Source organism: Bombina bombina, chromosome 5 (assembly GCF_027579735.1).
Source record: "Bombina bombina isolate aBomBom1 chromosome 5, aBomBom1.pri, whole genome shotgun sequence".
In the NCBI taxonomy this organism is placed as follows: domain Eukaryota; kingdom Metazoa; phylum Chordata; class Amphibia; order Anura; family Bombinatoridae; genus Bombina; species Bombina bombina.
The window spans coordinates 621,423,713-621,451,035 of record NC_069503.1 but is presented as its reverse complement, the minus strand read 5'-3'; the positions used below and the strand labels follow the sequence as shown (position 1 = coordinate 621,451,035).

Below are 27,323 nucleotides of genomic sequence, written 5' to 3'. Positions count from 1 at the left end.
TTATGCAACCTATTACCAAACCTCTCTTATTTGTAGGGATATCCCTTATTTTCTCAAACTTTTTTCTTCCTTATTTTTACAACATGTAAAATCTTAATTCCAAACATTTAATATTGTACTCTTCTACTCTTATTTATTAAATCATTTTTATGTATCTGACCGTATCATGCCATTACTCCCACTGTGCTTTAAATAAAAAACAGAATTCACGGATTTGCGGAAAGTTGTTGAATGTATTAAGCTAAACTGTGTGAATAAAGATTATTTGAATGAAGAATTTTCTTGTGCCAAACGGTTTCAAAGTATAAAATAAAGTGTTTTTTGTAAGTTACTACTGTAAAATTTGTCTATTTCAATGTTGTTGATTCCCTAGTCTCCTTTATGTTCTTCAAAGAAAGTTGGCAACCCTAGATAGGGTGGCACATTGCTTTTATGTGTAGCTTAGTGCCCCCATGTACTAATCCACTGTCTGACAAAGTTCCCAATTTGTGAACCTTTCTGCCACCTTTTCAGCAGACACTATACGTCTGCTGCCTGCATATACTGCAAGGACCTCCTTGTGCAATGCCACTTCCTGCTCTTGAGCTAACAATCTTGCCAGAGCAGGGCCTGTTAATTACCTGAACAAGCGTGTTCAGGGTGATTTATCTCTTCCACTTCAGTATGACCACTGCTCTTACATTGCTGTAAGCATCTACTGCATAGTATATGGATCACTAGGCCGAAACGTACGTCTGGGGTTTTGCTGTTTCTCTCGTTCAGCGATGGACCGTACTGTTAAGTCAGGATCAGACTGATATGCTTCAGGAAAGTTCTTCTCTGTGAAAGGCACATGTTGAGCAAAAAGAGGCTGCTTCTTGGGTGGTAACTGGCCATAGAACAAGCTATTATGCTATTGTTCATTTCCAGGTTGAGCGCTTCTCTCTTTATATTTATGCAAATTATGACACTTAGGGATTGGGAAGTCTCCCTAAGTGTGATGCGGGAATCCAGACGTGGACCCGTTGCTCAGTGTGCCTAGAGGGATATGGCTGCACCTCACTGACGAGGCCCACACTAGGCCAAAACGTACGTCTGGGGTTTTGCTGTTTCTCTCGTTTAGAGAGGGATTGCCTGGTATTTCAGGGCTGGACTGTACTGTTAAGTCAGGATCAGACTGATATGCTTCAGGAAAGTTCTTCTCTGTGAAAGGCACATGTTGAGTAACTAGCCATAGAACAAGCTATTATGCTATTGTTCATTTCCAGGTTGAGCGCTTCTCTCTTTATATTTATATGGAGCACTATGCTTACACATACTCAGCAGTTTTATAACATTTATTGAAATACAAGTATATTGCAAAAATGTTTTCAGTTGTATTGAGAAACATTAGAATGTATTAAATGTTTGATCTTTATGTCCCTTTTAGAATCCTATATTTATATTGAAGGATAATAAACTGCTGAATAATTCAAAGTCCTCTAGTTTCAATTCTAAAAAAGTAATATAACAAACATTAAATATTTCATATGAGTAAGGGAATCAAATTCTGAAGATGTACAAGTTGTACAACGTGATTATTTATAATAAATCTAAAATAGCATGGGAGATTCATAAACTATATTTAAGTAATTTAAGTAAATTTAACTTTAACTGTTCAGTGCTAACACGTATTTGCTTTCAAGGTGTTTATTCCATTCTCCTTACATAAACAAATGACTTGTGGAGGCAAGTTTGCAATCCACTTATTAACTTTACAAATGGTATTAAAACAATTCAATCTAGTCTATAACTGCCTAATATGCACTCTACGTTTGTCAGTGATAATGCATGTTAATGCTAACTTTTTGATTTGTTGGGTATCAGTTTAATATACATAAAAAATATTTGTATGAATCTAATCATATTAATATTTAATGAAAAAACGATAGTATTGTTTCTCACACAAATGTAAAGAGAAAAAAAAAGCTGATTGAAGAACAATTACAAAATTGACTGCACCACATGACCAACGAGCTCTTTAACCCTTTTATTGTGTCTGATGATACAGGATTATCATCTGCACAACATTTTAAGGGTGGATGGCAACCCATCCACACTTAAAACCCATCATCACCCCGGAAATGTGGAAGTGAGGGTTGCTGCAGAGGGCTTAAGGGAGCTTTATGGAGGAGGAAACAACTCAATTCCAGCTCCCTTAAGCACTAGAAATCCAAAAGGCCCACATCTATTCTGCTGTAGGGAAGAAAATAATAATTAATTCATAATACATATTTTTACCCAATGGCCTAACTCTTTATGTATGGATTAATCTAATCCAATACTTTTTTTACCCCTTGAAAACCCAGTGTTGCCTTTTTCATGCAGTATATCTTGTTGTTTCCTAGTTTGTTTTTTTTTAGTTTGTTTTTTTGTGGTTGTCAATATCAAGCAAGCTCAGTTCATATTTTAACAGATGTAATCATCTGCCTTCTCATTTATGACTGTTATTAAGTGTTTGGATGTTATAATAAAATTAAATGGAAAATTATAGAAAAGATTTGATTGCACACATCATGAACTAAGTTTGTTAGAGGTGTCATAGAAACTCAATTGAATACATAAGTTAGTAATAAGTAAAAATAAAACTTTGCATGATTTTCTCATTTTCCATTGGCTGATTTTATTTTGGTTTCATGTTAGTCCACAAAACCCTGAAAAATCTCCTAATCCTTAAAGATTTTTGGCATGTTTACCTTAATAAAGGGCTATATTACAAGTGGCGCACTAACATTCACGCGTATTACAAGTTGAAAGAAAATGAACACCGCTGAGCACAATCTTAATTTGCACTCATTGGTATAGTGCAGCTAAATACCTCACGTAAAGGGTTAAGGCTAAAAATAAATGTGCACCAAACAAAACATAAATACATTAAAATTAAGTATTACACTCATAAATACACAATCAAATAAAAAATATTTATATAAATATTAAAATAAAAAAGGTTTTATAAGGGTTAAAAGGTATATGGTATAAAGGGTTATAATGTGTACATATAAATATATATATATATATGTATATATATGTGTGTGTGTGTGTGTGTATGTTTTTATGTATATTTCAAAAGAAAAAGAATAATACCACACTCCGTAAAAAATATATATTTATTGAAAAATATTTAAAATTCAAACATTGAAAATATGTGACAGCCTTGCCACCTAATTGGAGAGAGAGCGCAGCACACGGGCTTACGCGTTTCGGCTGGTTGCCGTAATCATAGCCTATTGTGTGTCTGTGCTCCTTACCATTAAGAACACTTTAATCTAATCTAATTGGTTACAAAAATATGCGCTATCCCTCCTTCTAATGCTCAGAGAATGCTAAACACCTGTGGCTGGATATTTAACCCTATCACTCCTATGTCTCTTCTAATACATGTTTAAATATTTAAGAATGTCTCTCTTGAATCATTTTACTTTTGCATAGTGAGTGAATTTGGGCTTGTGCCAAATGAAACATAATTGTTTATGTATATCTTAAATTTTAAATTTTAGATTTTAAATTTTCTTGTCATGGGAACAAACATATTATTTACAAAATGTTGTGGGGATTATCTTGAAAGCCTATTGTGTATGATAATATCAGTTTGTGGAAATTATAATGGCTTACCCTATAGAGAGCGGGTATGTATTTCTAATGATAGAAGGGGATTTTATGAATGCTTTTTACTCTCTGTTCTCTACCTGATACCTATTAATAAGAATTTCTCTATACTTATTTTGGTCGGTAGGAAAGATACTACAGAGGGATTATGAGAATTTCATTTTGATCCTATTCACTAATCCCTGTTCTCTCTCTATAGGGCTTAAATATTCCCCAATTGTATGCCTCCCTACTCTCTATAAGTGGACCATTATATGACTCTACACTATAATAATAAGTTTATAAAGGGAGGGTGTTGATAATAAGTGAAAAAATAATGAGTGGAAAAAAGTGTGTGTATGTATGTTTTTATGTGTATACAGTATATATATATATATATATATATATATATATATACACATGTATATAATATACATGTATATATATATATATATATATATATATATATATATATATATATATATATATATATATATATATATATATATATATATATATAAATGAGAGAGAGAGATATGAGTATACATATTTATTTATATATTTATATACATACATACAGTATATACACATACTGTATATAATACACATATATGCAGCTCTGGAGAAAATGACAAATGATCAAAAAAATGCAGTGTTTTCAGACCTTGGAAAATTCAAAGAAAATAAGTTCATATTAATTTTTAAACAACACAATACTAACATGTTAACTTAGCAAGAGTTCAGAAATCAATATTTGGGGGAATAACCCTAATTTTAAATTGCAACTTTCATGCGTCTTTCACCAGTCTTTTACATTGATGCTGGGTGACTTTATGCCACTCCATGTGCAAACAATCAAGCAGCTTGGTTTTGTTGAATGGATTGGGACCATCAATCTTCCTCTTGATACAATTCCAGAGGTTTTCATTGGGGTTCAGGTCTTGAGATTGGGCAGGCCATGACGGGATACTGATCTGGTGGTTCTTCTCCCACACCTTGATTGACCTGGCTGTGTGACATGGAGCATTGTCCTGCTGGAAAAAAAATCACCAGAGTTTGGAAAAATTGTCAGAGGAGAAGGATGCAAGTTTTTTTCCAGGAAAACCTTGTACATGGCTTGATTCATGCGTCCTTCACAAAGATAAAGCTGCCCGATTCCAGCCTTGCTAAAGCACCCCCACATCATCACTGATCCTAAACCAATATTCACAGTGGGTGCGACACACTGTGGCTTGTAGGTTCTCCAGGTTGCAGTCTAAAAATTAGACGACCAAACGTTGGGCAAGAAGACAATCTGGAATCGGGCAGATTTATCTTTGTAAAGGACACATGAATCAAGCCACATACAAGGTTATCCTGGAACAAAAGTTGTTTGCTTCTGCTCTGAAAATGTTCCCTAACTCTGAGGATTGCTTTTTCCAGTAGGATAATGATCCATGCCACACAGCCAGGTCAATCAAGGTGTGGATGGAGGACCACCAAATTAAGACCCTGTTATGACCAGCCCAATCTCCAGACCTGGACCCTATTGAAAACCTCTGGAATGTGATCAAGAGGAAGATGGATGGTCACAGGTCAATAAACAAGCTGCCAAGCTGCTTGAATTTTTCTGCCAAGAGTGGCATAAAGTCACCCAACAGCAATGTGAAAGACTGGTGGAGAGCATGCCAAGACGAATGAAAGCTTTGATTGAAAATTAGGGTTATTCCACCAAATATTGAGTTCTGAACTCTTGCTAAGTTACAACATTAGTATTGTGTGTAAAAATGATTATCATCTATCTTTATTTGCCTTTTTCAAGATCTGAAAATAGTTTTTTGATATTTTGATCAGTTTTACAAATAAATGCCTTAAATGACAATATTTTTATTTGGAATTTGGGAGACATGTTGTTAGTAGTTTATTGAATAAAACAAAAATGTTAATTTTACACATACACATACCTATAAATAGTAAAACCAGAGAAACATAATTTTGCAGTAATCTCCTATTTTTTTCTCCAGAGCTGTGTATATATATATTATATATATATATATATATATATATATATATATATATATATATATATATATATATATATATATATAACCTTAAAACATAAAAAAAACTTATCTATTTTAATATTTTATAATGTGTTTTACTGTGTATTTACTATAACTATTTTACATTCCAATGTTCTTCACATAGGAGAAAATATTCTTAGTGTTTTTAAATATATATTCCTATATCTTTCTGTATTTATCTATATCTGTAAATATTCATATAGATATTTTTTTTTAAATGAGTCAGATATATATAGAAATATTTATTTAAAAATAAAATATATAGAACATTTTCTTCTATGTGAAAAACATTGGAATGTAAAATATGCCATAACTACTAAACTTCTATTGTGGTGTCGAGTTAGCGAACGATAGGTGTTAGGTATCTTTTCATCAGCTCACTCCATTAAAGTCTATGGGGATAAGAGGTTAACGTGGTCCTCAAGTTAGAGCACGGCAAATTTCGCTCACGCAGCAACTATTTACTTTCAAATTGTAATATGTGTGCGTTAAAGTATTACATCTCTCGGTTTTTGCACTTGAGAGAAATCGCCACTTGTATTCTGGCCCAAAATGTAAGAAATCAGAATATTATATTGTGAGCATACATGGTCTTTTTAGTTTCAGTACATTACTCTATATAGTTTTGTACACTAAATGTTCTTAAATCTCTCAGAGCACTAGTAAAACACAACAAGCACAATATAGTCAGTCTATGTAGTGACTTACATCAATTAAATATCTTACTCTATTTTTTTAATTTAGCTGAAAGATCCACAGTGCATTTGTAATGGAGCCCTTTGTTAAAATATCTGATAAATCCTATGAACTATTTAAAGGGATATAAACCCAGATTATTTATTTCATTATTAAAAAGAACATAACATTTTATACAACTTTCCAATTTACTTCTATTATCTAATTTGCTTAATTCTCTTGATATCCTTTGTTGAAAAGCATATCTAAATAGTCTCAGTAGCTGCATGTGCATTGCTATTGCTTCAACACAGGATATTTAGAGAATGAAGCAAATTAGATAATATAAGTAAATTGTAAAGTTGTATAAAATGGTATGCTCTTTTTAAATAATGAAATAAATAATTTGGATTTCATGTCCCTTTAAATGTACACATTGAGAAAATATGGGCAGGCTTGTTGGGTCTGTGTTTTTATCTGCCATCAAAATCTATGGTTCTATAAATAAATGTTATAATCTATTTGAAATTCTATAACTATATGTCAACATTCTTGAAAGAAATAGGTCAATTGTTGTTATGTTTAAAATCTTAAATAAAGTTGATGTATTGTTATTTCATAGAACATCAAAGAACTGCACAACTAAATACATTAAAAGAGTTTAAATAAATACTTCCTGTATGTTGGTACCTGTTCATTATTGATGTCAAAAGGCATTTGTATGTTTAGAAGTTAAGACTAAAGCTGAAAGCCCTTTGGCATTGCTAACGGCAGTCTACAAACTTTCAGACTAACAGTAATGTAATGGCAGTGTATACATTATAGAAGGCTTTTAAGCAGCACATACATTATATATAACATGCCACCATTTAGAAAGCTGTATAACAATTTATAAAAAAAAACTGTTCCCGTTAGCACAAAATATGAAGTAGTTAATTACTACTGAAAGAAAAATAGTTTATTGTAGCATTCAGAGAGTCCTTTTTTAAGTCCCTTAACTCCTTCAGACCCTTTGTCCCCTGTGATGGACATCACATTTCTTTGTTTTATTCAATTTAAATTCAGTAATTGTCTCCTTAAAAGCTGCCTAGTAACAGTTATTGACCAATCAAAATTGAGTCTTGAGAGAAAAACTGCAATGACAGAAAGTCAGATATCAAAGAAGACAGCCATGACACACAGCCACAACAGAACAAAAAGTAAACAACGTTTTCACCAGTTAAATATTGATTTGATTACATTTAGGCACCAATTTCTTGAGCTGGATATGATTTAAACATGTTGACCTTAAAAATGATTATTTTATAGATGTTTCCAATATAGAGAACACAGGACTTTTGAAAAAAAAAAAATTGAATTGTCCATAGTGGACATAAGAGGGTCTATTTAAGAAGCAGAGGATGCTGCCTCCGACCCACTCCACTTCAGTTCCGGCTGAAGTGGAAGTTAAAAAGCAACGGTCCTAAGACTGCTGCTTCTTAATTCGTCCGCCACCTCTGAGGTGGTGGACAGCAATCCGCCCAATCGAATATGATCGGGCTGATTGACACCCCCTGCTAGCAGCCGCGAATCTAAAGGGGGTGGTATTGCACCAGCAGTTAACAAGAACTGCTAGTACAATGAAAAATGTCAACAGCATATGCTGTCAGCATTTATCGATGTGCGGCGGACATGATTCGCTATATCGGATCATGTCCGTCCACACATTAATAAATGGACCCCAAGGTCTAGGCTGATGAAAATTGATTGAAAGTGAAGTTGGTATTGCTAGTATTTGTTTATAAACGTATTACAATTGAAGGGGTTAAGCACATTGTAGAAGTACCTATTCCTAAACACTCTCTCTCCCCCCTGCACCTCATCCCAAAAACAGTCTCACTACTGCAAATCTGCATCTCACCTCATGTCACTCTCCCTCTTGCTCATACTAGATGCTGGCGACATCTCGCCTAATCCTGGCCCCCAACAACTTCCTAGCCGTACACATCCATGTGTACCTTTCCACAGACTCAGAACACAAAACTCTGGTAAGCTCACTCACATTCTTGTATCTAAAGCCACTACCCCCTTCACTTGTGCACACTGGAACTCTCACTCTGTTTGCAACAAGCTCACTTCTTTCCATGACCTTTTTATCTCCCACTCCCTCAACCTTTTGGATCTCATAGAAACTTGTCTCTCTCCTTTAGACACAGCATCCACTGCTGCATTGTCACATGGGGGTCTCCACTTCAGCCATACTCATAGGTCTGGTAACAGACAAGGAGGTGGCATAGGTATTTTACTTTACTCTCATTGTACCTTTCAGCAAATACAACCCATATATCTCTTCCCTCACATCCCCTCTCTATACATGTTGCAGTAATATATTGCCCCCTGGCTCCTCAACTCAATTTTTAGATCACTTTGCTGCCTGGCTTCCTTATTTCGTTTCCTCCGACACCCTTATTCTTGGTGATTTTAACATTGCTCTTGACAATGCCACTGCCTCCTCTGCAAAATAGCTTTTGCAACTCACTTCCTCTTTTGGTCTGTCACAATGGACTGACTCTCCCACTCACAAAAATGGTCACTCCCTTGATCTGATCTTTTAGCTATCGATGCGCTATTTCAAACTTCACAAATTCCCTTTTCCTCTTTCTGACCACCATCTCCTCACTTGCAACATCTTATCCCTCCCTACAAATTTCCCTCCTTCTACTCCTCACACCAAACTTCACAGAAGCATTATGTCATTAGATCAGCACCAGCTCACTAGTTCTCTCGAACCTCTCATCCATCTCCTCCTTTTCCTGCCCCAACCAATCTATCTGCCACTATAACTCCACCCTTACATTGGTCCTGGACAATCTGGCACCTCCTACCATAGCTTGGAAATCACACACTCAACCTCAGCCCTGGCATACTCCTCTGACACGGTACCTACGCAGATGTTCCCATACTGCAGAGCACCACTGGAGAAAATCTTAGAGTTCAGCTGACTTTCTTCACTACAAGCTCATCTTGAACTCCTACTACTCTTCCCTTAATCTTTATAAGCAACACTACTTCTCTACTGTTAGCTCTACTCTTTCTTCAAACCCAAAACATCTGTTCTCCACTGTCAACACTCTTCTCTGCCCACCCCACCTTCTAATATAACTTCTCTGTCAGCTCAAGATTTTGCCAGCCACTTCAATAACAAAATTGATTCCATCAGAAACAAATCAGCTCTAATTAACTCAATTAACCAAAACCCATGTAGCCATACATTTAGCTCTTTCTCCCCTGTTACTTAGGAAGAAGTTTCTGCACTTATACTGTGCTCTCACCTCACTATCTGTCCCCTCAACCCCATTCCCTCACAGCTACTCCCCTCCCACTCTTCTACACTTACCCCTATACTCACACACATTTTCAACCCCTCCCTCAACATTGGTATATTTCACTCATCTCTATAACATGCACTGGTCACACCTATCCTCAAAAAAACCTTCTCTCAATCCAACCTCCCCATCCAGCTACTGCCCTATTTCCCTACTCCCTCTTGCCTCAAAGCTTCTTGAAAAGCAAGTACATGCATGCATATCCAATTTCCTTACATTACACTCCCTCCTTGACCCACTGCAATCTGGATTTTGCCCCATCACTCCACAGAGACAGCAATCGTTAAGGTTACTAATGACCTACTCACAGCAAAATCCTCTTCTCTCTGCTTATCCTCCTTGATCTGTCTGCAGCCATTGATACTGTTGACCACCCTCTTTTGCTCCAAACCCTCCAATCCTTCGGCATTTGTGACACTGCTCTCTTGTGGTTCTCTTCCTACCTGTCTAACCGTACCTTTAGTGTAGCCTTCTCCAGGGCTTCCTCTGCCCCGTTACCACTTTCTGTTGGGGTACCGCAAGGCTCTGTCCTCAGTCCCCTTCTCTTCTAAAACTACACGTCATCATTAGGTTCCCTAATAAAGTCCCACGGGTTTCAAAATCATTTGCATGCTGATGAAACTCAAATCTACATCTCTGCTCCAGACCTATCTCCTTCCTTGCTAACCCATGTCACTATTTGTCTTTCTCACATCTCTTCCTGGATGACCTCTCAATACCTTAAGCTAAATCTCTTCAAAACTGAGCTCCTTATTTTTCCCCTTCTTCTAAAATCTCCACTCCCGCATCTCTTTAAACTGTCGACAAATCCATCATTACCCCTATCCCGCATGCCCGATATCTTGGGGTCACACTTGACTCAGATATTTCTTTCACTCCTCGCACTCAGGCCATGGCTAAATCCTGCCGCTTCCCCTTTAAAAACATCTTTAAAATTAGACATTTCCTTACACAAGACACAACTAAGATTTTAATTCACTCTCTCATCCTTTCCTGCCTTGACTATTGCAACTCTGTCCTCTCTGGTCTCCCTAGCTGTCGTCTAGCTCCTTTAAAATCCATAATGAATCTCCCTTATACCTCGCTCTTCATCTGTTGCACCTCTCTGCCAATCCATTCACTGTCTTCCTCTTGCCTCCAGGATTAAACACAAAATTCTGACTCTGACATGAAAGCCCTCAACTGCACTGCTCCCCTCTATATCTCCGATACTCTCCCTCCGTCCCCATAACTCTGCTCATGACCTCCTACTCTCATTCTCTCTTGTTACCTCCTCACATTCCAGTTTACAGGACTTCTCCAGACTGGCTCCCATCTTGTGGAACCCTCTGCCTTGCTCCAAAAGACTCTCCCCTAGTTTTGAAAGTTTCAAGCACTCCCTAAAGACTCTTCTGTTCAGTGATGCATACAAGATACACTAACCTTTCCTAATACCAGTTCCTCTCCTCCATTGCAATCCGCCATAAACCTCCTTATAATGTAAGCCTAAAAGCACAACTGCTTGCAGATCACCTTCACAAGAGCTAACTACAACAGTGTGACTCTAGGCAAGGCCCTCTACCCATTTGATCCCAATAATTGCTACCTTGTATACCACCTATGTTTATAGTGCTGCGGAATCTGCTGGAGCTCTACAAATAACCGATAATAATAATAAGTACAACTTGGGACCAACAGAGCACTACTGGTCCTGAGCAGAGACTATTAAATGATTGTTTTGGGGGCCATGTAAAAACACGGACCATTCAGCACTAAGTTGTATTTTATTTTAGACAATATCATTGCAATGTTTGCAAAGTTGATATAAGGAATGTAGGAGAAATATTAGTTTTGCTTTTAAATTGTATGTTCTAACAGTGGTTTCCTGAAAAATCTGCAATAAATACATTAAACTAACAATAAATTGATATGCCCAGCTGTGTATAATTCTGTGATTAAACAACGTTAATCTTCAACAAAAGGGAAAGTCCTATGTGGGTTTTAATGAAATTTTGCTCTCTCAGTTAAAACATCTATTATAGTGGACATGAAAAAAACATGATAAAGACATCACTTAGCTTATTCTTTTTTTTTCAGTATCATTTTTGGATGACAGAAGGATAATATTTTCCTATAAGAATTTTTTTTTCACTCATTCGAAATAATTCAGGATTGAGGGGGTTAGTGTCCAAGTGGAATTTGCAAACCATAAAAAATGCATAAACATCTACCACAAATGATCAGCATAGCGTAAAAATGTCAATCTTCCATCCACAATTTACCAGTATGAATGAGTATTTCAAGGGAGAAAAAAACCCGTAAATGAATAAAGTCTACCTAGGATACTAAATGTATATGGAGATTCCAAAGATAAGGTAATGCCTGGGATTCAAGACTGGGTAGAACAATAAAAAAAAAAAGTTTCTGTGGAAATTTACTACTTCCTTTGAAGAATTTACTTAAGAATCATCACTATGACTTTACTTTTCAATAATAATAATGGAATCTTGATATCTGAAAAATGACCACCTTCAAATGAGCAGGAATCACCCTATGAGAAATTTGACAATTCCTCATCCAAAGCAGAAGGTGATCTCCAAATAAGTATATGAATCAGTTATTTAGTTCTTAATTATGTACAGGTATCCTCAGGAAATAAAGTGGGAGCTTCCATACAGGGGAAAAAAATATTTTATCAATATTGTTGCATCTAAAAGTGGGTAAGTCATAGTGATGATTCTTAAGTAAATTCTTCAAAGGAAGTAGTAAATTTCCACAGAAACTTTTTTTTTTTATTGTTCTACCCAGTCTTGAATCCCAGGCATTACCTTATCTTTTGACAATTCCTCATCCAAAGCAGAAGGTGATCTCCAAATAAGTATATGAATCAGTTATTTAGTTCTTAATTATATACAGGTATCCTCAGGAAATAAAGTGGGAGCTTCCATACAGGGGAAAAAATATTGTATCAATATTGTTGCATCTAAAAGTGGGCATTTTAAAATATGTAATTTTTTTTTTATATATTCTTTTGAGGTGTACCCTGTCACACCAATAATGCATACAGAGTTCTGTTTATTAGCCAGTTAGCAATCAGTCCTTAGGGCACAGTTGCACTTTCTGTACCCTTCAAAATAAAAATAGACCGATTTAACTTTATCTTTCTTTCAAGAAGATGATTTTTTAATATGTTTAAAAAATCCGCTGATGCATGTTAAAACATTTTTTAATTTTCTGTTCTTTTATGTTCACAAGGCTCTAAAAAATTCATTCAAGACAAAAAAAAGCTGCACCGATCTATTTATCTATTTTAAGGAAAAATACCTGGTGTAGCATATAAAAAAGTTAGAGAATTTAAATACAATTATAAATATTTTACCTTGCTTACATTTCTGCAATAATAAATCCTTGATTTTTTTATACATAAATCTAATGCTGGCAGAGCCTCAGTAAGTATTTAATGTGTTCTATTACCTATAATACTTTTTTCAATTTTGCTGAAAATGATAAAATAAAGAAACTAAATGGGCCATAGCACAAATCCAGAGGTACTCTATTCATAATTTGTTCTTTCCATTGAATATGCTTCATTAACTAAAATCACATTTAAACCAATACTTAATTTATTTAATAAGAAAGGTGATTTAGTTATCAGTCATCTGGATGGGAAGATTTCAAAGGACTTACTAAAATCTAAATCTGGTGCGCAAAATCTTTACTTCTGGCGATGTTAACCCTCAAGATCGCCACTTGTAATCTGGACCATAATCTGTATTCAGAACTATTCTCCTTTTCTAAATACTCAATAATTGTTTCCTTAAAGGTACAGTCAACACCAGAATGTTTTTGTTTTAAAGGATAGATAATCCCTTAATTACCAATTCCCCAGTTTTGCATAACCAACACAGTTATAATTATACACTTTTTACTTCTGTAATTACCTTGTATCTAAGCCTCAGCAGACTTCCCCCTTATTTCAGTTCTTTTGACAGACTTGCATTTTAGCCAATCAGCGCTGACTCCACAGTAAATTCATGTGCATGAGCTCAATGTTATCTATATGAAACCCATGAACTAATGCCCTCTAGTGGTGAAAAACTATCAAAATGCAATTAGATTAGAGGTGGCCTTCAAGGTCTAAGAAATTTGCATATGAACCTCCTAGGTTTAGCTTTTAACTAAAAATACCAAAAGAACATAGCAAAGTTGGTGACAAAAGTAAATTGGAAAGTTGTTTAAAATTACATGCCCTATTTGAATCATGAAAGTTTTTTTGGGACTTGACTGTCCCTTTAAATAACAAAGAAGGAAGCAATGCCTGTAGTATTTTTTGGACTTGACTGTCCCTTTAAATAACAAAGAAGGAAGCAATGCCTGTAGTATTATTATTATTATTTAAAATCCTAAGTTCTGCAAATCAGGTTTCCGCCCCTTTGAAAAGTCTGGTAGAATTCATGTTCATTTCCTTTTTTTTTTTTTTTTTTTACTGTAGCTAATTAGGGACAGATGTAAATGTACTCTGATCTGGCCAAAAATTGTGTAAAATAAAAAAGCATAAGAGAGGCACTCCAGTCTGTTTGGGAGAAAATGGAACAGTCACACAGGAAATGCAGGCAAATACTGGTAAATAATGAATGTATAATGCAATGCTCCCTTTTATATACATTTCTGTTAACTATAAACTGTATATAACAAATATTGTCAAATAAAGCAACAGAATTATTATTATTATTAATATTATCGGCTTTTCGTAGAGCTTCAACAGATTCCACAGCGCTATAATGATATACAATACTGCAAAAATAATATTTTTCCACCATTTTATAATTGGATAGCAGACATTAAAATATTAGCGGTACTTACAGTGTCATATTCACTTAATGTATGATAGGACCTAACATTAGATTTTAAAATATATACTAATTATTCATTTCATTGTGTGTCTTTTTCTTGACATAAAAAAACAGTACCTTTTTCACAAAAAGCTTTTTCTAAATGCTACAAAAGTATAATATAATTTTTTTTCAAGCTTCAGATTAACAGTTTTATTTCAATTTTCCACTTCTAAGAAACTGTTCAAAATATTCTTACCTGAACTAGATTCCATCCTTTAAGAGATTCAGCAATGATAGATGTCACTGAGGGGCATACTCCACCAAAGACCATCAAGTGATTTGGTCCATACTTTATTGCATCATAAAATGCTTTCAGCCCTTTTGCATTATCACACTGGGGAAAAAAAATAAAAAAATTAGAAGATAAATCTTAGATAAATTTAAAAAATGATTTACTAAAACCAGTTTATTGTATCCTATAAATATATATATATATATATATATATATATATATATATATATATATATATATATATATATACATAAACTATGTGTGTGTGTGTGTGTGTGACAAGCCAGAATAACCAAAAAATCAAATCCAAAATCAAAAATGGTATCAATATTTTTATGAGCTTAGTGTTAAACAGGGACATTAAAGTATTATTAAAAAGATGAAGAAGTGTCTGGTAGCTAATTAGGAGAGGAGACAATGAGAGACCAATGCCCTATATAATGCAGTAGTAAGAGATGAAAGAGTAATGTTAAGACGCAATTAGAAATGAAATATGATGGGAATGGATGGACTGATAAAATACTTTGTATAACAGTGTCAGAAGTAAAACTGCAGACTAAAGTGATCAAGAAATAACTATTACCTAAAATAAAAGTCAACACCCCAGCTAAGAAATATGAATGAAATTTCTATTAGTAACTTGTTCATATATATTTGCTTTGGTTCATCAAAAACATTCTGCACCATTAACATTATGTAGAAGAATATATATGGCTGGGATGCTTGTCTAGTTCTGAACCATAGTTTAGGTAGAAATGATTACTGTTTTATTAAAATCTCTCACAGCAGTCAGATTAACAGCCCACTAAATAGTTAATATTGTCAACCACCTCAAGTGCAACTGTAAAATGTAGTGAAAAATACAGTATGCCAAATATTAATGGAGAACATAAGTCACAGTACGAATGGTCATTGGTTACAGTATATGTAAATAAAAATATAATAAAGATACACTGTGCTATTCCCTTGACTTATTCATTCAACACTGCAGTACAACATTTCAAAAGTAACAACCAATCATATAAATAAATAGGCAATCAAAAAAACTGTTAAATACCTCTTGCTATTTGATGTGTGCACAGGTAACATCGAAAGTAATTAATTAATCATAAATTCTTGTGCTTTATGTGCAAATTTAAAAGGACAGTCTACTCGTAAAATGTTGATAGATAATCCCTTTATTACTCATTCCCTAGTTTGGCATAACCAACACAGTTATATTAATTTTACTTTTTTTTACCTCTGTGATGACCTTGTATCTAGGCATCTGCAGACTGCCCCCTTGTCTTAGTTCTTTTGATAGACTTGCATTTTAGCCAATCAGTGCTGACTCATAAATAACTTGCACTACAAATATATTATAGACCACAAATATATTATGCAGCAATTCAATAAATGAAAGGAAAAACAATTAGGCACAGATTACAAGTACAGCGCTATTGATAGCTCAGGGTGAGTATGCGTATATATGTAAATTTATGTATCTCTATGTTAAAGCCCTTTACCTGCTTTTTTTTCTAACACCTGAGTCCTCATATCTTTAAACCATTATAACTTTTTTGTGCAACTTTTTTTTTTTTTAATAAGTGCTATCACATAGTGTTCTTATGTGTGTAACTGTACTTTGTAATGTATTTTTTATGTGTTTTGTGACAGTTTTGTTTGGCGAAACAGTTAACAAGAGCTCTGTGGACGAGTGTTAACTTAAATTGCGCTTAAGCAATCGTGTTTGCTTCTAACTAGTAAGAGAAGTTAAAAACTCGACGCCCGCAAACACCCGTGATAAACCCCTTTTCGCTTGTGCATAATGGCTTGCACTACACTCGTAACCTGGCCCTTAGTGTTTTAACTGCACTCCTTTGAATGGTTTCTATTCTATTTATATATTTCTCCAAACAAACCTTTGCCTATCAGTTGCACTGCATAGTCGATAAATCTGGGAAATAATTTGACATGAATGTACTGTAGTAAAACCATGCTGCTTTGGTTCTTATAAACTGTTTGACTTTAGGTAATCCACAATCCTTTCCTTAAAATGTGTCTCAGTTTATCTTCTCATTATTCAAACTAATAGGCCTGGAGTTGCTAAAATCTTTCAATCATTGGAACAGTACTACATTAGCCATTCTCCAATCATCTGGAACTACTCCTGACAACCTCAATTAGTTAGAATGTTCAGTTAATGGTACTGCCAGCATAGACTGAAGCTCATTTAATTCCCTTGGAGGTAAATTATCTGGACCCACTGATTTACTCACTTTACATTTTCATAATGCAGCAAAACTACATCCTCGGTAAGCAGTACCACATAAAGCACCTTAAAATGTATTCCAGCTCCCCTTAATGAGACATTCCTCTGTCTGCATTCAGTTGCATTTTAGACGGATAGATAGATGGATAGAAAGATAAGATAGATAGATAGATAGATAGATAGATAGATAGATAGATAGATAGATAGATAGATAGATATATATAGATAGATGAGTATGTCCATGCATATGTGTGTTGATTGTGTGTATGTAGTGTCTGTGTAAAGGCCAGCTTCTAGTTATATATACACATTACAGAACAACACTGTAGGTACTCACTATTCTCCAGGTTAAAGCACCATACAATCCAATATCTGGAACTAAAAACCCTACAAACCTGCACTATTAAATTGCTACTGAACATGTCTTTATATTTATTTTATCATCTGCTTGCTTCTACCAAGCATGTTTTGTTCTTTTTTTTTTATCTCAAGAACCACTACTTGTTTTTTTCACTATATAAAACATGGCTAGACCAGGGGTGATGGACCTTTTTTGATACTTTTGGGCTCCAAGTATGAAGCAGCGTAAGCTGCTCCGGATTCATTTCAGGGCAGGTTGTATAAAGCAACAGGTATCAGACTTCAGTCATAACTTGAGTGTGTAATGATACATACGGGCAGTGGAAAGCAGAATCCGTTGCCTGTATGCCGCAAAAACTTCTCAAGTTGAGAAGCTTGTCCTCGCCTTATGTGGTCCTTTGTACCTAACCAGTTGTACCTACATGTGGTCCTTTGTACCTAACCAGTTTACTTTACATTTTCATTATATTTAATTAAGATTGTTTACCACACTGCCAAAAAAAAATAAAGAAAATTAAGAAAAGTTTAAAAAAGCAACTGAAAAAAACACAATTTTACATTTAAAGGTATAAGGAAATTGGTGCAACTACAAAGTCTCCTGACATAGGGCCTGATGTCCTCTTAGGTGAGATGGTCTAAAAAGATCCTCCAGCACCGCCAGATCCTTAGTGAAATTTTCAAAAGGCAGATTTTGCTATATTTCTCCAAGGGGCGTTCCCTGCATTTTTGTATTTAAAGGAGAGACAAGCCCAGTGCAATATAGCACTCCATGACATGAGAGTTCTGCTGCACTTTTTTATGTTTTTTTTCAATATTACTTTGCACTTCATATTAAGTTGTATTACATTTAAAGTTTGCAGTTTCTATTTTGTATTTTGTTTACAGCAGTGTATTTATGCTTTCACTGTTTTTCTGTAACTTTAACAAATTAGTATCATATTTTACATAATTATGTGTATCTCTAACAAATTACATTGCACTATGATGCTATCTGGGATTTCATACAGGAGAGAGAAGGTAACTGTAGAACACCTGGGGCTGATATAAAGACTTAGTTTGCATCAATCACAAATTAAACTGAAATGTTTTTACTACAATTTAACTTGCTCTTGTTTATATTTTTGTATATATTAACCTTCTGTTAGTTAAAATAAGTGTATTGGGAATTTTGAGCAAACCACCTGTGTACAGCTGGTGAGATAAATCAGTGAGACTAGCATGTTTAAAATGCTTACAGAATTTCACAAGACATGTGAGAGAGTTTCAGGCATACACTGGGAACTCCCCTGGTCAGCCCTGTTTAGCCCTGGGAACTGCCCTGTCCCTCCTACTTTCTGTAACTGTGAGTTTTAGTTTACAATTGAGCAAATACAAACTGCAATGTAATGTGAAAAAGATACACAGAAATATATAAAGTATGATTCTATTTTGGTAAAGTAACACAGAAAGTTTCAAAACATAGGGCTAGATTAAAAGTGGAGCAGTAGTTAGCGCTCACGCTTGAGCGCTAATACCCCTTAAAATAAGCTTGTAACTCATGCAAGATAGCTTGCATATTAGAAGTTAAAAGCAAAAAGTGAGCATGCTAGCGAAAGCTGTAGGACTTCAGATAGCATGACCGCATTAACTATTTCTCCCCATAGACTTTAATAAAAGAGTGCGCAACTTCAAAAAGCACTAACCCGAAGTAAAACTGGACAGGGTACACAGCTGGGTGACAGGCCCAAATGGAAACTTACAAAAAAATAATAACACAACACACAGAAAACATAGCACTGTCTGTAAGTTTTCAGGGCTGGTCCTGGGCTTATACTTTTTTGCGCCAAATGCAACTCACTCTCCCATTTTTGCTTTTAAATATTGTGAGAGGGCGGTCCATTTCTAGGTTTTGTATTTATTGAAGGGAAATTACAAAGGCATGAGAACCCCTGATGTTGGTTCTCAGTTTGTTTGAAAGTATGCATTGTGCAGCTGCTTGGTTAGAGACCCAGGAGGGGAGAGACCTTGACGTATTCCTGGGCTTATACCGTTTGGCTTCAAAAGCAACTGGCTGTCCTATTATTACTGTGTGCTTACTAGTGAGTGACAAGTTTTCTTTGTGTAAGATATGTACAGTGTATATATATATATATATATATATATATATATACACACACACACAAATATACACATATATACATATAAATAAATATTTAGAAATGCAAATATTTTTTTTTCTAAGTTAAGAAATTTGGAATGTAAAATATTTCCAGTAACAACACAGTAAAAACCATAATCCATATCAATATTCAGTAAAAAAAAAAAGTTTGTTTCTTTTTTTCAAGTATTTGAATGGAATGAGCTTCAAATTATATATACATATGTATATATACATACATACACATATTTAGACACTATTGAAGGATTGTGAGAGTGCTGTATCTTCCAACTAGAATATATATATACTGTATATATTATAGCCCTTTCCATTCAAACACCTTGTCGTATCCTATATACTTTTTAATCATTATAACTTTTTTCATTAATATTTCTATGAATATTTTTTTATTAGAAAATGTATATATGAGTGTAACGCTAACAATAGCGCACCACTTGTAATCTAGCCCATAATCAGAAATTGTAAAATCACAGCTGGATCTAAATCTAAGTCTATGTATTAAAATATAAAAAATAAATTGTGAAGCTTAAATGCAATAATACTGAAAAGACCCAATCTGAAATGTAATGTAACATAAAATACAAAGCACAAAGTGTAACAAAACTCTCATGCAGTGCTATATTGCACTGGGCTTGTCTCTTCCTCATATACAGAAATGAGAGATATCTCACAGTGCTGGAGAGTTCCGCCTTTTTTCTTTTGAGCATTTAGTGAGTGTAGCCCCTGTGAAGTCTGAACTACAATTTCTCCCCAAGCTGGAGAATATTTGATCATTAGGGCCATAGTCTCCCATAAATCATCATTAAATATACAATAATAAATAGAAAATGTAATATTGAAACTGCAAAATTGAGCAAAAATGTTAACTGTGAAAAGGCTTCTTTCTCCATTTGGTAAATCATTTTTAAAACGAATCCAAGTAACCAAGCCATTATATAAAATGGGGTTCACTGTAGTGTCTTTATACATTATTAAACAGGTATAGTGTAGATACTAAATCATTGGGGTATCATTTTAATGGGACGTTTAGTAATACTGTAAAATATTTTGTCTGGCCAATAAATGGTTGGCCTGTATCTGAGTGAAAGGTTCTCTTTATTTTCCGTCAAGTCAATTAATACCCCAAGGACACAGACAAAGATGAAAACTGGCAGCACAAAATTTCTTCAATTCCATCTAGGTTTAACTGCCTTCTTACATTTCTTCATGCATATAACTAGATCAGACATAAGACCATTGACATAGAGATTTGTAGAAATAGAATAGACTGCATGCATTAATTAATCTAATAATTAAATGAAGGGAAAAATAAATTTACATAAAAAACTAGTGGACTAACACATGAGAAATTTAGATCATGCGTATAAAATGAAAAAAACCAAGAAAGGTTTGGTTCTAAAACCTACACATTTAAAGATTTATTACATTTAATTTAAATAGCAAATTATTGCGTTTAAATGTGTTATAAAATAAAGATTACCAGTCAGTTACTGACAGTATTTGGTCTTTTTTTATATATACCCTATTGCAAATAAACATAAAATGAAAAACAAAATAAATGAAAAATAAATATACTATACTTTTATTAATACTTAGCTTTAATTTCCTGCATGATGCATCTGTTTTGTTAACATAGTTTTAAGAATATTAACCCACAACCTTTACTATCACTTACCTTATGTGTAGTCCTCCCACCATGGCAGCCATTTTTTATCTTCTTCAGCTTCTGCAAAACCCAAAACTGCAGACAATGATAGAAGCCAGCTTGAGGGTTTGCCTCCTACATCGATAGAAACTTTAAAGCTTCTGATTGGCTGTATTACTATGCTTTTTAAGAGGGAGAAATGGCTGCCAAGCTATGGGGACAACATGTAAGGTAATTGATGAAAAATAGTTTGGTTTTTTTTCTCTTGAAAGTAAAGGTATTTATTAAATGTATAATATATTTTGTTTTCAAAGGACCACTTTTGTTTCCATTTAAAATGTTTATAGTAATAAAACAAGGCAACATGTAATGTGCAGAATAACAACATATACACACTGAGTAGAAAAGGCCCAAAATAACAATCAATATTGTGTCATGCTAAGGTAGCACAATTTTAAATACAAAAAGATGTCATCATGTTTAGGAAATAAACATATAGGTCCAAGAAGTTTAGAACAAAAATGTTATTTTAAAACTTTATATTAAACATTTATAAAAAAAAATATAAGGCAGGTTAAAGGGACACTCAAGTCAAAATTAAACTTTCATGATTACGATAGAACATGCAATTTTAAAAAAGTTTCCAATTTACTTCCATTAATAAAATGTGCACAGTCTTTTTATATTTTGACTTTTTTGAGTCACCAGCTCCTACTGAGCATGTGCAAGAATTTACAGAATATACGTATTTGCATTTGTGATTGGCTGATGGCTCTCACATGATACAAGAGCAGTGGAAATAGACATAACTTTGAAATTTGTCAGAAAAAAAATCTACAACTCATTTGAAGTTCAGACTAAGTTCTATTGCATTGTCTTGTTATTGTGCATTTGTTGATTATGCAAATCTACTGTGTTTAATGGTCTTTTAACCTTTCTTTTATCATCCATACTGCCAAAGCTCCTGGATTAAACATATAGACCACACAGGCCACATGGATTTTACTTGTAAAACACATATTATTATATTTATCAACTCAGAAGACCTAGGGTGTATCACAGACATCTCGCTTATTGAAAATGGAACCCCCCTTTCATGTACTTGAATCCTGTAGGGTTGTCAGGAATTGTAAGGTATGGCTGCCAGAAGCCACCCAGTGCCCTGGCTTTAAGGGACTGACTGAGCCCTCCCTAAGCCATGCCAACAGACAAGCCATACACATCAACTTTCAGACATGCCCACAGACCACCTACAATCCTTTGTAATTAACCCTCCAAAGCACAAACCCACACACAAACCGCCGGTTGGACATTGTCTACAAGCTTTAAACCTCAACGTACCAGAAATCAACCTGCAGATGTTGGCAGGTATGAGGAATATTTTAATGGTGATAATAATACAAATAATAATGATAATAATTTATATTATCTGTGCAGCAAATTGTTCTAGTCTTCTATCCTTTTCTTTATAAAAGGTCATTTGTTCAAGAGCCTAAAGCTGGTGACTGACTATTTCTGGAGACTCCAACACTAGTATAGAAGATAAGATTTTTTTTGGGATGCATGAAATCTCGTTTTTCATAGTGCATATTGATGTTGTCTCTTTTTCCACTCACATAATTGGTCACATAGTGTAAATGATGTTTGTAGCCAAAGGTTTCTTATGAAACAATAAATCCCTATTTCATGATGTTTTCCACTGTCAGATGTCCCTATATGAATATGATTAAGTATACATTTTTTTTTTTTTTTTAGATCAAACAACCTATGGATGAAAGGTTAATATCACTTCTGGAAGTTCTGGACTTAGCAGTGGTAGGGTGTCCTGTATGTCTGTACAGCTTTTTTTTTTTCAATTTACTGCTGGAATACCCATAATGCTTTAATATGTACAGTATATTTTAACTATATGTAGAAAAGTGGTGATGCTTTATCAGATAGAGCCGGGCTGGGCAGTTTGCTTTTGATTATATAGCACTAGACTGCCCTATCACAAACTAAGTCAGCATGATCTTAAAAGGACACAAAACCCCACATTTTTCTTAAGGATTTATTAAGAGCATAACATTTAAATACTTTCCAATGTACTGCTTTTATCAAATTTGCTTCATTCTCTTGGTATACTTTGTTGAAAAGCATACCAAGGTAGACTCTGAAGCAGCAATGCACTACTGGGAGCTTGCTGATGATTGGTGGCTGCACCATTCAAATGTCATTCAGTCTGCTAAACTATTAGTTCCTGGGGTGATTCATTTTGGCCAAAGTTTGACAATGTTATTTGTTTCTTAATGGAAATTAATTTATCCCTTGCTTCCTAAGGGGGACACTTCTTCAGGACAGCAAAGGGACAGCTAAACAGTAGTTTAAACTTAAATAAAATAAAGTTATAATGCTGCTTCTACAGGCCAGAAACAGCAAAATAAAATATATATGTTTTCTTAAAGGGACATAATACTCATATGCTAAATCACTTGAAACTGATGCAGTATAACTGTAAAAAGCTGACAGGAAAATATCACCTGAGCATCTCTATGTAAAAAAGGAAGATATTTTACCTCACAATCTCCTCAGCTCAACAGAGTAAGTTCTGTGTAAAAAGTTATACCTCACCTGCTACCAGCTGCAGGTAAAAATAAAAAAAAAAAAATGAAGAAATGAACAGCAGCCAATCAGCATCAGCATGAACTCTTACTGTGATCTCATGAGATTTGACTTAACTTTCATGATATTTCATAGTAAGCTCCTTTACCTGATTGGTGAAATAATATGAGAGTTCACGAGGCTCATCCCCTAAGATGTCCTAGTACAGACACACTAAAATGCTGCTTAGAAATCCTTTACAATGGGAGGTGGCTACTGAGGAACTTTTGAGGTAAAATAGCTTTCTTTTTTACATAGAGATGCTCAGGTGATATTTTCTATTCAGCTTTTTACAGCTATGCTGCATCACTTTCAAGTGTTTAAATATTTGGGTATTATGGCCCTTTAAGCATATTTTTATGGGGCCAGGATTGGCCAAGAACTTAAAGGGACACTGAACCCAATTTTTTTTTCTTTCGTGATTCAGATAGAGCATGCAATTTTAAGCAACTTTCTAATTTTTGATTCAGACCCTGGATAGCACTTGTTTATAGGTAGGCAAATTTATACACCAATCAGCAAGAACAACCCAGGTTGTTCACCAAAAACGGTCCGGCATCTAAACTTTCATTTTTGCTTTTTTAAATAAAGATACCAAGAGAATGAAGAACATTTGATAATAGAAATACATTAGAAAGTTGCTTAAATTGCATGCTCTATCTGAATCACGAAATAAAAAAATTGGGTTAATAATGCTTACATACTTGTTGGTTGACACATGAATTAATCAACTATTAATAACATCGCTGAATATAGTAATTGAATAGTAGATCATTTAACTTCTGGAAACTTTCCCACCTGAAAAGTGTAAAACTGAACTTTTGAACCCTTTCCTGACAGCAGAAAAGTTTTTTTTTTTCCAGCCTCCACTATGAACAAAGGGATAAATGTTTTGCTGCATTATCATCTGTTACTTTGTTTATTTTTTAAAAGACCACTTCATTCATTTTAAAATCATGCAAAAAATAAAGCAAAATGAGTGATTTTTTATGAACCCCATTTTTGAATGTTCGTGTCTGTTGTTTACATCTTCTAAAATCAATATAAGCAAATCAATGTAAGTTGTGCTTAATTGATTTTAGCTTAGCAGACCAATTAAAAATGCTTTGTAGCCTCAAAATGTAATGATATGTAGAGGCACACACAGTGTGTATGATTTGGTTCAAAGCATTTATATACTTACATTTTGTTCAGTGTACATAGTTTAATTTGTTTATGAGCACATGATTATCATGCAGATTACAGACCATTAGTAGCAATACAGGGGGGTACCAGTTCTCCTCTCTATTTAAAGGGACATACAACACCTTCTAGTTGTGTAATGTGTAATACTGCAATCATTTTTAAATGACCAGACTCCCCCTACCACTTATTTGAGTCTGGACTAGAGTTAACATTTTGTTAGTAAAACTTGCATTGTTTTGCAGTATTGTATATCATCATCTCCACTTAGGCTAATTAGCCTTCCAATAGAAAACAGAGCTGGATTTTTTTATGTCTGCAATTTATACCTCAAATTCTCAGAACTGGATCCTTCATTTTCAGAGTTAATTTATGAAAAGGGGGTAATTATATATATATATATATATATATATATATATATATATATATATATATATATATATATATATATATATATATATATATTATTATTATTTTCCCCAATGATAATTAAACATTTTATAAAACAATCTCAAGGTGTTTTACATCCCTTTCAATACATCCCTTAAATATTATTTTTTTTATTTCATTTGAACAGCTATGTGTTTGCAGTAATCTATTGTTCTTTCTATTGCCTAAATACCATCTTGCCCCTTGTATGTTTCAAGATATTTAAGATTCCCTTTGGAACCTAAAATAAATAACAATGCTGATATGAACATGTGGTTTTCCTAATTCTTGTACTGAAAAGGCATGGGAAAGTAAAAAAGTTTGTTTTTTCTTGCTCTTATTTGATAACAGACAAAAAGGTCTATAGAATGCTGGGAATGTACAACCTGCAGTATACAGTTGTAACTCATTTTGCAATATAAAGCATGTTAAAAAGCCTACGTTCTCCTTTATCAAAGAGATCAGCACATTTTCTAAACATGAGTAGTGAGTATGGGGCAAAGATATGGGAGACAGACATGGAGAACGGTGATCTTGAGAAAAATAGGTTAGGAAGAACTATAAGGCTGACTTTGGGCTCGATAATCAAAAACTCACTGGCATGGAGAGAAATCCTGCAAAAAAAATTATTTTCTTTATAGACCTTGTATTGTAATCTAGTTGTCTCTCCTTCATATCCAGAGCCCTGTTTAGTGAGATAAACATATCTAAAGCTGGAATTTACCATTTAAACTTATTTGAGGGACCTTACAGTACTGACATGACAACTCAGCAGTGTGTAAAGCTTCATATCTTCAAGCCTTTAGAGAGAAGCCCAGTGGAACATCAGGGGCTCACACAATTAGACACAATATCCAGGGACAGGGGAATGACTGACTAGGGACTCGAGGCAGGATAATTAAGAGTCAATACCAGAGCACAAAAAAGGTTGCTAAATGACAGACCAATGACAACTCCAAAGCCTGGGACTTCTGCTATAGCCCACTGCTATGACAAAAGGTCCCATAAATACATACATAGGGGCCTATCTATCAAGATCCGAACGGAGCTTGATGGCCCGTGTCTTCAGACCGCTGCTCCACAACCATGTCCGCCTGCTCTGAGCAGGCGGACAGAAATCGCCGGAATTCAACTCGATCTGGTTGATTGACACCCCCTGCTGGCACGATTGGCTGCGAGTCTGTAGGGGGCAGCGTTGCACCAGAAGCTCTTGTGAGCTGCTGGTGCAATGCTGAATACGGAGAGTGTATTGCTCTCCACATTGAGCGATGTCTTGCGGACCTGATCCGCACTGTCGGATCAGGTCTGCAAGATATTTGTTAAATAGACCCCAAAGTCTTCTTAAACATTCCAAGATTCAGTTTGTTACCACAGAGCAGTTCAAGGGAAACATTTGCTGTATGACAGCACCTTATATGAAGAGTGCAGTTGTTAGTAAAAAATAAGTAGTCAGTACATGGTTCACAAAGCTGCTTTTAGTGACTGTTAGATAGTTGATAAGGCAGAATGAAGATTCAGTCAAGACAATGAGATCATCAAATATAACAAATTAATGTTGTTCACGAGCATTCAAAAGTTGCTCTTACCCCTCAGAACTTTTAGATGTCATAATTATAGTCCTCCCTAAGCCGGGTAAGGACAGGTCCCTCTGTCATAATTATAGACCAATTTCCCTCATTAACCAAGATTTAAAAATTTTACCAAAATTCTGGCCAAACGATTAAAACACTTGCTCCCAAAACTAATTCACCCAGACCAGGTTTGCTTCATTAAAAATAGGGAAGCTCCAGATAATATCAGAAGGATGATATCATTAATGGATTATTTGCAAATTTCTAAAATGCCT

At 34.6% G+C, this 27,323-nt stretch overlaps 1 protein-coding gene across 1 annotated transcript in view; it reads right to left on the bottom strand.

Moving 5' to 3' along the window:
- GABBR2 (gamma-aminobutyric acid type B receptor subunit 2) overlaps positions 1–27,323 on the bottom strand; it is a 1,106,195-nt gene that overhangs the window by 817,106 nt on the left and 261,766 nt on the right. Inside the window, exon 2 of the mRNA XM_053714581.1 lies at positions 14,777–14,914. Coding sequence (XP_053570556.1) covers positions 14,777–14,914 — 138 coding nt within the window. The remainder of the gene's footprint in view (positions 1–14,776; positions 14,915–27,323) is intronic.